The sequence below is a fragment of the Diadema antillarum genome, unplaced genomic scaffold (assembly GCF_040938485.1).
Source record: "Diadema antillarum isolate AM-2024a unplaced genomic scaffold, OU_Dant_1.0 seq00001888_RagTag, whole genome shotgun sequence".
In the NCBI taxonomy this organism is placed as follows: Eukaryota; Metazoa; Echinodermata; class Echinoidea; order Diadematoida; family Diadematidae; genus Diadema; species Diadema antillarum.
In genome coordinates this window covers 453,327-468,206 of record NW_027272555.1, presented here as the reverse complement: position 1 = coordinate 468,206, position 14,880 = coordinate 453,327, and the positions used below count along the sequence as shown (strand labels likewise).

The window sequence follows — 14,880 nt, the reverse complement described above, 5'->3', positions numbered from 1 at the left end:
ATTTTCATGAATTTCATAATCTCAATGGAATTTGCAAAGTTAACAATGCTCCAAAATATTTTTTTTTCCGTAACACAAGGTTAATGCTCATTGTACGCATATATCATCTCCACAAAGCGCAAGCTTTGCTTCTTAAAAAGGGTAATATGTATCTTTCATGCCATCCATTATGACTCTTGATTGCCGATTCGACCGCTTTCCAAATCCCAATCCCCACAAATATCACTCTTGCAAAAAATATGATGCGTAAATTATTGGCAGGAGCATTTTGTTGTTGTTGGCGTTCTTACCTCGACGGCAGCAAAGTACATCTGTTTCCCCTCCTCGTCCTTGCCCCCAGTCATGATGTACGACTTGAGGAGATACTCGTAGAAGCTATCCCCCAGGGCTCCCAGGGAGACATGCACTGCGGGGAGAGGAATGAGACCACCGATGACACATCAACACCAAACACACACCTTCGTGCAACATCGCTAGCTGTAAACTTTTCTTTTTCGTGTCCTATGGGCTCTCCATGACGGGTGCACATGCACTATTAAAGTGGGTTACAATACCAATCCATCATTGTAGCAATCATTACAAAACAAAACAAACAAAAGTCAGAACAAGTCCATACAGTCTACAAAAATGATGATGCTCAGATGCTTTTGTAATGTAGCAATCTTTACAAATCACTGCCATGCCACACTTACAAGTAATATTTGAATTGAACATCAATCATCAAATATTCTTGATAATCAAACATTATATAGATGATGACTGGCGGGGGAGGGAACATTCGGTATGTTCCCGACAACAAAAGTCATCATCTGTTATATTATATGGGTTAGACAAATCACACTTTCATACGCATTTGGTAATACAATAATCAGTCGTCACTTTTTCACACTCTACGGAAAAGGCAAATTTATCTTATCAAATGCGTGAAACATATGATCGTTCAGTCGTTTGGTATCGTTTGTCATTTGTTACGTGAAAATGTTTTCCCATGGGAGACATTACAAAAATTTTCTGCCAATGGGCGAACATAACCTATGTGCCTCCATCACGTGACTGTGTTTAGCCAATCACTAACCAGTATTTGACTAACCCGTTTAATACTATGTTTTATACACTGTACATCAATATTCAATCTTCAGAATACCAGATACGTGAGATGCAAGTGGAAGAAGCATCAGAGCGTTTTGGTGACCTTAAATCTGCAAATCGACAGAAAAGTCAAGTTTGAATTTCTTGAAAGATTAAGAAAAAAAAATCGTTTAGTGCTTTTTAATTTTTTTAATCCTTTTACAATCTTTAATTGGAGACATACAGTACTCAACTACATCTTAATCAGTTCATGAAACAAAGATATCTACCCTCTTTTAGACTACAAAAGCAACTACCAATGGTATAATACAAAAGTTAAAGCTTTACTTGCTATCTAATGAAGACATGAACATACAGTACATGTTGCCAGTATCTGTATCCAGTTGAGGGTGGAGAAGAACAAAATGGAGTGACGATTGTGCCAACAAAGCTCTGAGGTTTACCATGAAACCCTAAACAAGTTTCAATATATAGTACACGTATATTTTACAGACATACGGCAGCACTCACCCTCAATGCTGAGGCTAATGAGTATATTGCACTGGCATGATCTATTCAGCATTGTAGAGTAGAGTCAGAAAGGACTCAGTTTTGCTATAATTATCCTTATCAAGAACAGAGATTTAAGCAGACAACTAGATACGCTATCTTCAATCATCTGAGAAAATTTTATAAGAAAAGAAAGAAATATCCATGTTTAATATAAACTTTGTGCTCCTTCAGGTAAGTAATAATTAAGTCGACAAGTTTTTTCAATTTTGGTTCATTTCATATTTCTGCGGGGAAATTGGCAAAATACCAACGTGTTTCTAATTTTCTGCTGGTTTCACAGACAGCAGACAGCATGAAAATTTCTGCACCGTGAAATATATTTACAGCACCATGTTTACGGTACTATTACATCATTACTAATCAAATGCAGAGGGTTGAATGCACTGGACTTCACCGATACTCTATAGAAATATTTATTTTTCAGCATATGATAATCAATTTTTCAACCACCCATGCATATGATAAGTACTCTCCACCTCAACAATTGACTCAATCAAGCGTGGAATCTAATCTGCGCTGCACTGCATGCAAATAAGCCCCGGACACGGGCAGATGGTGAGTGGTAAAATGCATGCCACACCGGGGGCATCCGTGGGGGACCCACTGCCGTCATTTGGACCTGCTTTTTTCTTTCCTCTACAATTCCGTACGCCTGACGTAAATTCAGCCTACTGAACTTCACTCTCACCATTAAAAATAATTAACTATTGTGCATACATGGGCATGTTTGCAGGTATCAACACACATTAATACCACAAATGAATGCATTCATACATCTCTCATACATGGTTTGAGCGGTCTTGGTTGTGACTGACTAAAGCTTAAACATACTTAATTGCATCAGTATACACTGGCATCTAATATATGACTGCTATATAATCTTGTGACACAAATTCCTATACTGTATACTGTAAAGATTGTAAGTTTACACAGCGTCCCCGAATGCTGGTATACCCACACCCCCACGCAAGAAATTCACCCACAGTAAAATGATCAATATAGACATATGGCCTCTCTGTATGCACATATGTAAGGACGGTAATTGACAAATGATCTTTGTAACAAAACACAGTCCAATTTATACAATTGATGATTCTTTCAGAAATTACGCCATTGTATGTACATACAACACCCCCAATATATGGCCAAATGTATAAAGTGTAAGATGATCCAGTTGTGTTAATATGTAGAAGCCTGGTGTGTAAGTCATATATAATCTAAGTAAACATGTTCCCGCACACCATAAATTTTGTTGTACAAACTGCAACCCTGTATGACTGTGCCCCAAAAATTTGATCTACTGCTGAGGGAAACGAAAATCCTGATGTGTGTGTGTCTGTTTGTGTGTGTGTGTCTGTTTGTGTGTGTGTGTGTGTGTGAATGTGTGTGTGTGTGCATGTGTGTGTGTGTGTGTGTTTTGCTGTGGGTTTTTATTGTCAATGGAATCATAGCACTGAGAATGGGGCAACATGAGAAGCAGTTCTATAGCTGATTACTTTCTCTTCATCTAGTGGACATGTGGTAGGGAAAAAAATATATACCATGTTTGCTGTACCTTTCAATGTTTGCCGAAGAGTGTACAGTATGATTTCATATTAACTGCAGCTGTTGCACATATTATGAATTAAAGGGCATGTTAATATTGAGGGGAAGTATAATGGAAATTTATATATGCTGCATAAATTGCATGAAAAGGGCTAGATGCTTAAAAGGTGAATATATTCATTAACATTAAAAATACTAAGCTTTCCTCATTCCTATTTTCCTGCACTGGTGTCTCCAACAAGTAGTAATACCAAGTAACATAACCCAGGGTGCAACATGACAAGCCACTGGTGTTAGCACATGAACACAGCACAGCACAGCCCGATCCACTGAAATCTACGTAAACATACCCTAGCCATGTTTCATTCATTCCGGGTAGAAAATTGATTGATGCCTGCGAAATTTTGGTAATGTTTACCTTTCTGGCGGCAGTCTTCTGTTGGTCTGTTGACCGATCTACCAATCCTTCTACTGTGAAAACTGTAGATTACAGTTCCCCAATCCAATTTATGATAATCTGACTTACACTTTACAGTGCAATTAAATTTTCGAAGCGTCACATGCTGCCTAGGTTCATTATTAGTATTTCTAGGAGGCCCCACTAATGTTACTGCATGATAGATTGAAACTGAACAAACCTTCTCAAACTTAAGGTAATACACTGTACCATATAACTATCTAACTTGAATATATCTCAAAACCCAGCTAATGTTAATTTATCCCAAGGAATTGTTGTCCAATATGCTCTCATATATTCTGCCCTACTTTGGCAAAAGGAAGCAAGTGACATACCATCCGAATTTGAGTTATTGATGTTTTCATAATTCACATAATGAGCTCTTCTTCCTGGCCAAATTTCATGCAGAAACACTCATCCTACTAAGAGATATGTTAGATAGGACATCATGATAGTCCGTCGACGTCAGTGTAAATGACAGACACATTTTGCTCTTTTACGAGAAATGTCACTTTTGTCACTTGCTTCCTTTTGCCAAAGTAGGGCAGTATTGTCAATAGAGTCATTATCTCCTGTATCTATATGTTTCCATACAGTTGTCTTGTCCTGCCATGTCGAAAGTGATTTTGCAGCCAAAGCTTGACTGTTCATACCAAATCACATGCCTAACAGAAATATGCAGAGATACAAGTGCTGGCTATACAAACCTTGAAGATATTGGGGGGGGGGGGAGGATGTACATTATTGCCCGTTGATTTTGATTTGTTCTTTGTCAATAATAAAGTCACAATCAGGTACATTATGTTGTATTGTCTAGGTCTAAGGGCATTTGAGAGAAAAGGATTACAGTTTTTCATTGTGACATTTAAGGTATATCATGCACACATACATAAACTCAAATTTGATGTACTTTGGCCCAATAGTCTCTGCACTGTTTGTCAATGGCAGTGTACCAAAACTGATTATCTGCTCTGTTAACGCAAATGACTTTAAGTTTACAGATCATTTAATGCTTGCCCCTGGGCACTACTCTGAAATGCGGCAGCTTTACAGTGCTCATTCATGAATGTACGAGAATTGAAATTTAGCGAATGATGAGGCTTCACACTGTGGGAATTAGCTCTCTGAGTGCCCACAGCCTGGTAATGGCTTATGCTCTCATTACGTAGACTACGCAGATGATATTTTCTTGAGAACACAAAAGAAGTCTCTTCATAATACTGTAAAAGTGGATATTTTCGTGTGACTAATTTTTCGCGCTTGGCCAGGTAAGAAGAGTTTCACATGATTTTAATTCCGCGGAATCAAGACATCACGCACAGGAACATATGGCTAGCAAAAATATTTGCGTGCTTTTATTTTCGCGGTAGTTTCTGGTTGCGCGAAATAGGCGAAAATTTCAACACCGCGCAAATTTCCACTTTTACAGTAATCTGCTTCCATTAGCTACAGCTATATCACTGAACATCCGCAAAGACTTGAAATATATCAAAAGGGGAATGATATATATAGACCTTGTTACCTTTGATTGATGAGCTAGATTTTCACACTGTACACAAACACATGCAGACAGTTACAATATTTACTGTTCAATGAATATCGAGTCACTCGCGAACAATAAATGACTGCAATGTCCATTTTGAATAGGGAAAAACATATATTGCAAAAGGCTCGCTTCTACTAATGTATGCTGCAACATCCTATTTCTTGAATAAATTATCATTTGTACAGACAGAGGTGAAATATGAACAGAGCTGTTGTGTTGGGGGTCTTTTTTTGCTAATTTTGTTTTTGTTTTGCTGTAGCTCTACCTCGAGTATTGAATGAGAGTGTATTGTTCAATCTGTATTGATAAAAATATTATTAAAATTGACCACATGAAAGAGAAGACAAAAAAGAGGAAATGTATTGGGTGGTTCTTTATATTTCACTTATCTAGTAGAATTGAGATCGAATGATACAGAAACTTAAGATTACTAGCAGAGAATGATATATTGTTTGTAAGATCTAGATTCTCAAGCTGGTCATTAATGGTTCAAGACAAAAACAAGTGAGGGGTTTATACTCAAATGAATGAGAGTAGAATACCTGTTTCTCCACTCAGAACTAAACCTGCATTATAAAGTAATTGGCTTCTCCCGAGGCTACTTGGCCATAATAACAAAGCACTTAAGTAGGCATCGGTCACTTCAGACCGTTGACTGCAAGTAAATGATGCCCTGTAGGTGTCTGACACTGGGCATCACGCTCTCTCCCATGTTTAGGGGATAGCTCACAGTAATTACCACATCAAGGTATACTGTGTACATCACACATTTCGTGGGGCTTTTGTTTTCATCAAATTCATAAGTCGCATACTATTGTTGAATTTAATAACACACGAAAATACTAATTTTGATCCCAACATGGGTGCAACCTCCATACATTTCCCCACAAATTACTGTGCTCCAGTTGTGAATTTGACCACTTGTAAAATTATCGGGAAGTCCCTATTCGCACACACACAAAAATTACTTGACTCGCAGTTAATATACATATGCCGTACATTTTACTAAGCTTGTTTTGTTTTGTTTTGGTTTTTTGGTTTTTTTTAAGCATGGCATGGCCAGTATTGTACAGAAGATGTCAAATATTTTGTGGGCATGTTTTGCCATCTAGAGTTGCAAACCAAATTTCACGGCTGATTGAGTTTGCAATCCAGAATGCAGATATCACACTGCTTGCATAAAATGTATGCTCTGCCTCAGCATATCAGTAGGTGTGCAAGTGAACGCAGAAATTTTTGAGGTACATTCATTTGTCCAATTTCGTGCTAATTCTGGCTAGAAGGAATTCTAAAACCCGTGCCAATTTCTTCACAATTTTCTCTGCACTTCTTGAATGGGTGTACAATTGCATAGCGCATATTCACGACCAGTACGTTTTGGAGCCACTCAGTAGGAAAAATTAATCACACAGAAATATTGACGTTTTAATACAGTACCACGCTAAGCATCTGTGCGCAGCTGCTTCCTACCCATGCTGCTTGAATAGCACTCATGCAACTGTATGCCGATATTTTGGCGGGCTGTTTTAAATCAATGAATTTTTGTGACTCGCAAAATTTGCACAAGCATAACCCCCAAGAAATATTCAGCTTCTACAGAAACTATTCAAAGGGATAGGATTAACGGGTAAAGTACGTACTTTGTCCCCATTTACCCGTCTTTGGGTTCAGGTAATTGGGATAAAGGCCATCAGGTCTCTTGACATCCTTCAATACTTCACGAATCCTATCCACCTGAAAATCAAAAAGAAGAAGGTAAAAAATTAAACACTTTCAGATTCTTCTAGCATCACACATAAGATAGTCTCACACACAAAAGGTATCATTGTAAGACTTCATGGATTTGCAGAAGATATCATGGATTTTCAAAAAACTTGAAACCAAAAGAACAATATTTTGGATGAAAAAAAAAACCCTCTCACACATAAGAGATACTGACAATTATTAAGGTGGGTATCAGTTTATCTTGTAATACAGCATCAAATATCATCCTTTGAAATGTGGTACAATTCTACCACATGATTGACTATGATGATCCTTGTATCAGTTTATTTTCCATGACATTTTGTGGCTTTCAAACAACTTTTAAGTGATGTGAACTGATTAGATGGTCCAGAAGTTTTTATTCTTTAATCAACACTTTGATACCACAGCTCAAATCACTCCTGATGTTCATTTCTGAATGGGTAGCAATACCAAAATTGCTTGTCTGAGAACAGAGGGAGGAACTATATAAGAAATGGACTTTGTATTCTTATAAAGAAATAAATTGAGTGGAGCTGAAAAAGATCTGACAGGAGTTTTGGCGAGGATATCCATTTGTGGCAAGTGCACTACATAAGAGAATCTTTCTGCTTCTGTCTGTGGCCTAACATGCCTCGAAAATAAGTGGTAAAAACAAGCTGGTTTGCAAATGAGTTCAAATTTATGGATATTTTCCCTCAAAGGACCCATCAACAAGCTATCCAATCTAATTCCACGGCTGTTCTTTATTGAATGCACTTCAATAATTCATGAATATATTTGCCGTTATGCTGGGCAAGCTTTAGGCAGGCTATCTGTTTATCAGAAGCAGTCTCTGTTATAATGCTATCAACAAAACTTTAGATGCGTGGACGAGCAGACCTATAGCAATGAGTGGCAGAATAGCGTGAATTTATAGTTACCCTATTCACAGTACCACTTTGATATTAAAGGATATATTTAGGCTTGAAACTAAACCACACACATCAATGATAAATCCTAGTACACAGTGTACTGTAGTTGTGCTTTGTAGAAAATTTCTTCCAGCAAATTGATATTTCTTGTAGCCATAATTGATGTTCCATAACCACTTCTATAATCACTATTACATCATTTTTATTCTTTTAAGTCCTACAAAGTGCACCTACGTTATTATATTTGCAATCAAGTATGAAAAGGCTGGATAACAATACAATAAAATGACAAAAAATTTGTCACTTGCCCGGCAGAAGGGCCCAAAGGCTTGAAGGCTGAAATGATGATTGCAAATTTTGTCAAATTTCATGCTAGGGCCCTTCTGCGGGACAGGCAACAAATTATCCATAAACCTACCACACGCAGTAAGAAAAGCCAACAACCAGGCTACTGAAAATATCAGCCTTAAATACAGTTTTGTATACAATTAGTAGCGCAAGAGATTAGGCAAGTAAATACAGAGGGTCAATTTAGAAGATTACTGTTCTTCATAAGAGCCAAGAGGTTCAATGTTCTAAAAGATTCTGAAATTGTGAAATTCCTCTTGAGAGGTGGCTGAAATAGGAAAGATGTACATCATACTTTGGACAAATACTGTATCCTCTTACATTTTTTTAGGCAAATCAACCTAATCTGCAGTTTTCTTGGCTACATTGTCTGTCCCTTTATCAGGAAAACTTGCAAATAAAACTCGTCCCATACAAGTATAAAGAATCTTAGACACTAAAGTGCTGTGGAATTTGCATCTACGTATATGTAGTTATTGTCTTCCATTACCAGGGTAGTACTTGCCTTTTGCTGATACTTGGGATCCCCAGTGATTTCTGAGAGGTAGCCAAATTCCAGGTGGAGGGAGCCAAACTCAGAGAGGATGGAAGAGCCACCAGAGGCCCATCCCCAATTTCTTGCACTCCCCCTGGAAGAAAATTACAAGATTTGATGATGATGGCATTTATTAATGATGGTATAAATTAAAAAAACAGCACTACATAATAACATGCGATGACAAAACATAAAAGAGAAGAATAATGGCCATGACAAGTGTACAAGAAAAAGACCAAGGCATGTGGTAGCCACGTGGATTTGTAGAAAAACATGATTTTATTTGATTTTATTGTAGCTGTTTTTTGCCACCAGACTTTACATTATTGTTACATAATGTTATGATATTATAAGTTCAAAGGAAAGCAATGTAAAAAAAAAATCATAGAATTGATGGAATGATAAAACAACAAACAACATGGACATTTTAATTGGTATGTACAAATGTACCACAATAATATAGGTCATTTTGAAACCCAACTTGATTTTAGATATGGAGTAATAATGCCAGCTAAAATTCCCATTCATTTATTTACTAAATATTAAAATATTAGAATTTAGAATGCCCATATCATACTAACAGAGAAGAAAACAAACCCGATATGACTCCACACTGTACACTACAGATTCAGTTTACAGTACTGTTGTTAATGTTTTTTCTCTCCTCAACACGGGAAGCCTCGACGTGAAAGCCAATGCCTGGAACACTACCCTAACAGGCTCAGGTATTTGCAAATAATATTATGATGATGATAATGACACCAACAGAAGGAGGATGGATGTCTGCGACAGTCTTGTGCACTGTATCGCATTAAAAACGTGTCGCGTGCCTTCGTCAGGCACCGAATCTCCGCAAATGACTGCGGCGCATCGGCGTGGAGACCTACCCCGGAAAATATCTCCTGGTGGAATCAATATGCACTCCCTCATGAACAATAATATTACCACGTTTGAATGCACAATGAGCTCTGTTTACAAACACGTGTTCTGGAGTGCTGATTTCCAGGCTTCGCTTTGCCCCCCTCCCCTTTAAAATCTGTAGTCTAGGTTCTGGCCACATTGGCCTGTATTCAGAAAGGTGAAGTCAAAGCCATGGTTTACATTCAATAATCCAAAGACTCTAAAAATGAGTGTGAAATAAGTGTACCATTATGATTGCAATTCAAGTCCATTTCCCCACTCTGCGGGGATGGACAGTTAATTTCAATGATGGCTGTTCTGTAGGTATTATTAGATGCTCTTCTGTAAACTCCCATGTGTGATGCAAATCCTTTTCTGAAATAAGCAACATGCCCTGCTCTGCCACTTTAGGCGGCTACAAACCAACTTGCCAGCTAGCCAGGGGCAACTGTAATTCCCAGTAAGGCAAGTAAACATATCAATAAATGAATGAATGGCCTGTTAAGATAACATAAAATGACTTGCATGAAAATATATCCACTTTTACAGTGCTCATTTTGGGTGTGGGAGGAAGGAATATTTGCTGTGGAGTCAGTTTAGAGATGATACATTTACATTGTACTATCACAAGACCATATGCTTTGATGTTTTGAGATTCAGCTTGAGGGAAACACAAAAGTGTTTTTCTTTGGTTTTTTTTTTGTTTTTTTCTTAACTCTTTATGTGCCACGTTCGCACGTCCTGCTCAGTCGATGGCTTGCCTACTTCGCATATTCTACTCAACAAACAAAGCCAACAAAACCGATCGATAAATCGCTAATCCCGCGGTACAATCAAAGCGTTTCTTGCCCTTTTGTTCCTCTCACATACGGCTTGCATTCTATTTGGTGATTGACTATCAAGCGGTGTTCCCAACTAGATTTGCGTGTACATTCTAAGTTTCTGTCACTATTTTATGTGCAAAAGTCATGCCTTTACAGTCATGTAGCAACTGGTGACTCAAAAGAAAAATTGAAAATAGAATTGTTATTTCTTGTATATGGAAGCAAAGTTTGGCATTCCTCTTTAATTTTGCTCACTATTATGTCCAGCTTAACAGAAATTTGTAGAAGTTATACAAATTGAAAAAACAGAATTCTTTCCCAAAGCATGACTACAATGTACCTTCGTGTCTCAGAATAACGCGGCGCACAGGGGGTTTCCACCATGGCACATAAAGAGTTAATGAGAGGATAAAAAGTCTGGTAGCCAGACTAGGTGAGTAGGATACAAGCGTTTGCAAATGAAGCTGGCCATCTACATGGTGTGCATTACAACTCCCTTCTTAATGGCCACTAAATGAAAGAGCTGATGGGCACCATCGCAGACCCAGTAGAGTGGAAATACATTGTATGGAGGAGTGGAAAGGCTGGTAGAGTGGAAATACATTGTATGGAGGAGTGGAAAGGCTGGCCTGGCTCTGATACTGTATAAACTCTTATTTTCGTGAGGGTTTAATTTTCACAAATTTCATGAATCACTGTACAGGACCGCGAATCTAACAACATGCGAAAATGTCACCCATGCATTGGTTTAATAGCGCACTTACGACAGCTTTGTGTCAATTTGCAAAAACAACATCTCACAAAAAAATGGTCATGACCTCGTAATTTGCGAAAATATCTGTACGCGACAATAACGGCTTTTAAAGTATTCCAGAATCCCCCGCACAGAATCGTGAACACCTTTATCACTAAAGTACGAACGAAGGCAAAGGACCTCTATTGGAGTTGAAGGTTACCAATAAGCGTACCGGTACGCTTTCACTTCGATGGGCAGCGAACGAAGATTGCTCCAAATGGTCCACCCATCTTTCCCAATGATACCGAGTCTTTAAGATGGTTTGTATCACAGCATACATGCTAGCACTTAGCCTTGATAATGTAGGTTCCATTTCAAAATAAATTCAAATAGAACTAAAAGGTGCGTCGTCGTTGTCGTTGTCGTTGTCGTTGTTGTTGTTGCTGCTGCTGTTTTTTTCTCCTAATCCTATCACAGGCATGACAATGTGGTGGTTCAAAGAGCAATAGGACATATCTGGGGCTATGTTACACAACAGAGAACATTTAAATCTGATTTTTTTTTTTAAGTCACTTCAGAGCCCCATTTCACAAAAGATGTTACACGTAGAGTAGCAACCCTTGCAACACTGGCAAATTCCCATAGCAACAGCCAATCAGGAAGCTGGATTCTTGTCATTACCATGACAATTGCCATTCCCATGACAATTGCCATTCAGGCAAGAGTTGCTATTATATCAACTTCTCACAAAATGGGGCCCAGATTCAACATGAAGAATCATATCAATATATAATTATACATGAAATATATTTTTAAAAAATTAATAAATCTATTACCAACATTTAAAAAAAATAAAAATTTCAATCATCATTGAATTCTGTGCAATTCATACATCTAGTTAACAGCAAGAATGTGGGATAAAAGAGGAGAAAAAAAAAAAAGACACTGCTCATACAATTTTGTCTTTAAATATATCATTTAAATAATGGCAATCACGTTCACATTTCTACTGCCTGCCTGTGTCACTGAACGAAAGCGACGCCATGTGGCCGGGGACGTGTCAGTTTTCATTCATAAAATATCCCCCCAATTTTCCCCCCAGAAGCTGCCCTGAGGAATTAATGATACTCCCTCCTACGAGGGTGATTCATTGAAACTCAGTGTCCTTGAAATCATCTCAGGGAAGAAGAGCTCAAAAGATATTAAGGCAAGCTTCTTTCAGGAATATGAGATACTACAGAAATTTCTTGAAGGGAATGAGAAAGGATTTCCAAACACAGTTAGGGCAATCTTTCTTCTTTTTTTTTTTTTTTTTTTTTTTTTTTTGGGGGGGGGGGGGACATGCACATTGAGTGTTTTATGTAATAATGATAATATTACATTTGTGATGCTTTGTTTCTATCAAATCAAACACAAAAAGAACATATCAAGGGTGCTGATGACTGCTACCCGAGGCCAAGCATTCTTTTTGTTTTGTTTTGCTTTGTTTTTTGTTGGTTTTTTTTTGTTGTTTGCTTGTTTGTTTGTTTGTTTGTTTGTTTTTTTTTGCTGTTTGAGCAAGTTGAAGTTTATAGAACTTGTCTGACAAGGGTAGCTAGTTTTTCACTCTATGAAAGATTACACTCATCTTACACCCGGAGCCACAAACAAAGCACTTTACGCAATACTCGTGATGAATAAGTCTTCTTGTTTTCAGGTAAGTCCAATAACCATCATCTGACCCACTTGCCTTTAAAGGACAAGTTCACCTTCATAGACATGTGGGTTGAGTGAATGCAGCAATATTAGTAGATCACATCAGTGAGAGTTTGAGGAAAATCGGGCAATCCGTTCAAAAGTTATGAATTTTTGGAGTTTCTGCTCACTCAAGGCTGGATGAGAAGACTATTATAGCTTGTGATGTCACACGTATAGAACAATATAAAGAAAGATTTAAAAAATCAACATATTTTCACTTTTCTCGCATAACAAAAGAACACTTGACTTCTCTCTTTCAGAAGGCAGGGGGAACAATATTACCCTTAACCCTAACTAGGCCAGGCTATTTAGGTAGATCATAGAGCCGGCCGTTGACCGTGCGATCGCGACAAAAATTGGCACACACATTGCCTATGACGTAATCTAAAGTACTACGAAGTTAAATTTTTTAAAAATTATCATTTATGCTAAATTATGCTAATTTATGCATAATGATGCATGAAATCAGACAATTTGGTATAAATCACTAAATAAAGCTCAAAATGGACACATATTCTGTGTAAATATTCTTTTTAGTGTCCTGAGCAAGTATAAGAGAAAAAAATTGTGCCATCAGATTTGAATTTTGTAGATTTTAAAGTGTTCATCTGTTTTGATGTCTTTGTCATTTTTCTGTGGGTTTTTTTTTTTGGGGGGGGGGATATTAGCTGCACTTAGGCATAAATCTATGATTATTATCATTGAGTGTATTTATTCAATCAATATTTTGATGATTCTTTTTTGTTGTTGTTGTCAGTTGTATTGTATTACATATGTATTTTCCCATTGTATTGTTATCATAGGAATTGTTGTAAAGCGCATAGAGACTTCAGTGTAACATGAGCTATATAAGCAGAATGTATTATTATCATTATTATTATTGAGGGTATTACTTCTCTTCGAGTCCCAGCGAGTTACTCACGTTTTTATGTTCACCAGACCAAAGGGTATTCCTGTTGGTGTGTTGAAAGCGGGGAGGAGCTTGTCGGCTATCCCCACAGCCTTTTGTTTAAAAACCTGGCAAGGTAGAGAACAAAGCAAATCAAGAGTCGGACGGAAAGGAAAGATTGCATCAGGATGATCTGTGCCACAAAATTATCAATAAAATCATTACATTTTTATCTCGCAGCAAGGCTATTTCTGGGGGATGACCTCAACGGTGAGACGGTTTGCTTTGCGTCATGTAGAAGTCACCGTCTATTGCTTGTGCTAAAATTAGAAAGCCTCGTGTTCCAACCTTTAGAATTTGCAGAAATCTCCTTGTACTTACATGAGTTTTGGCATGTTAAGTGTAGATCTTGTCAAGCACATGTCATTCTTCACGTCACAATGTGTGCTTTACGTTATCAGCACAGATATGAAAAGCTCTCTAGCAATCTTTCCATCTCTCCTTCTATCTCTTCCTTTCTATCCCTCTATCCCTCTATAACACATCTCTACCTCTCTCTGGATATATCTATATCTATTTTTCTTTTTATACTATTATGTACATGTATGTATATCTACATGTATCTATCTATCTCTCTATATATCTTTAGACATATATACATCTATTTTGTTCGCAAAAAGTCCATATTTGCCAAATGGAGATATTTTGGATCAAAGGTCAAGAAAAATAAAGAGAATAATAAGAAAATTTTTGCTTCTTTTGACCATAACTTCAAAAATGTGCCTTTATATGTAGTGACCAATATATCATTTAAAAGGCATTATTTTGTACTTTATGACAGAGACCGTACTTCAAAATCTTCAAAAATGGACTTGTCGGTTTTTGCGAACAAACTCTACATATCCATCTATCTATCTAGTATCTATCTGCATCTCTATAATTTCTCTCTCTCTCTCTCTCTCTCTCTCTCTCTCTCTCTCTCTTTCTTTTTCTTTGCTCTGTTATTACGTGGCAGAGCAGGTTCATTCCAAAAATTTGTCCTGCTTTGCAGACTGAAGTAAAAGA

The 14,880-nt window shown here is 37.4% G+C and overlaps 1 protein-coding gene across 1 annotated transcript in view; it reads right to left on the bottom strand.

Moving 5' to 3' along the window:
- LOC139712997 (mannosyl-oligosaccharide 1,2-alpha-mannosidase IA-like) overlaps positions 1 to 14,880 on the bottom strand; it is a 78,506-nt gene that overhangs the window by 37,339 nt on the left and 26,287 nt on the right. The window contains exons 4-7 of the mRNA XM_071624776.1: positions 13,849 to 13,943; positions 8,700 to 8,823; positions 6,830 to 6,923; positions 291 to 406 (exon numbers count right to left, since the gene is read on the bottom strand). Coding sequence (XP_071480877.1) covers positions 291 to 406; positions 6,830 to 6,923; positions 8,700 to 8,823; positions 13,849 to 13,943 — 429 coding nt within the window. The remainder of the gene's footprint in view (positions 1 to 290; positions 407 to 6,829; positions 6,924 to 8,699; positions 8,824 to 13,848; positions 13,944 to 14,880) is intronic.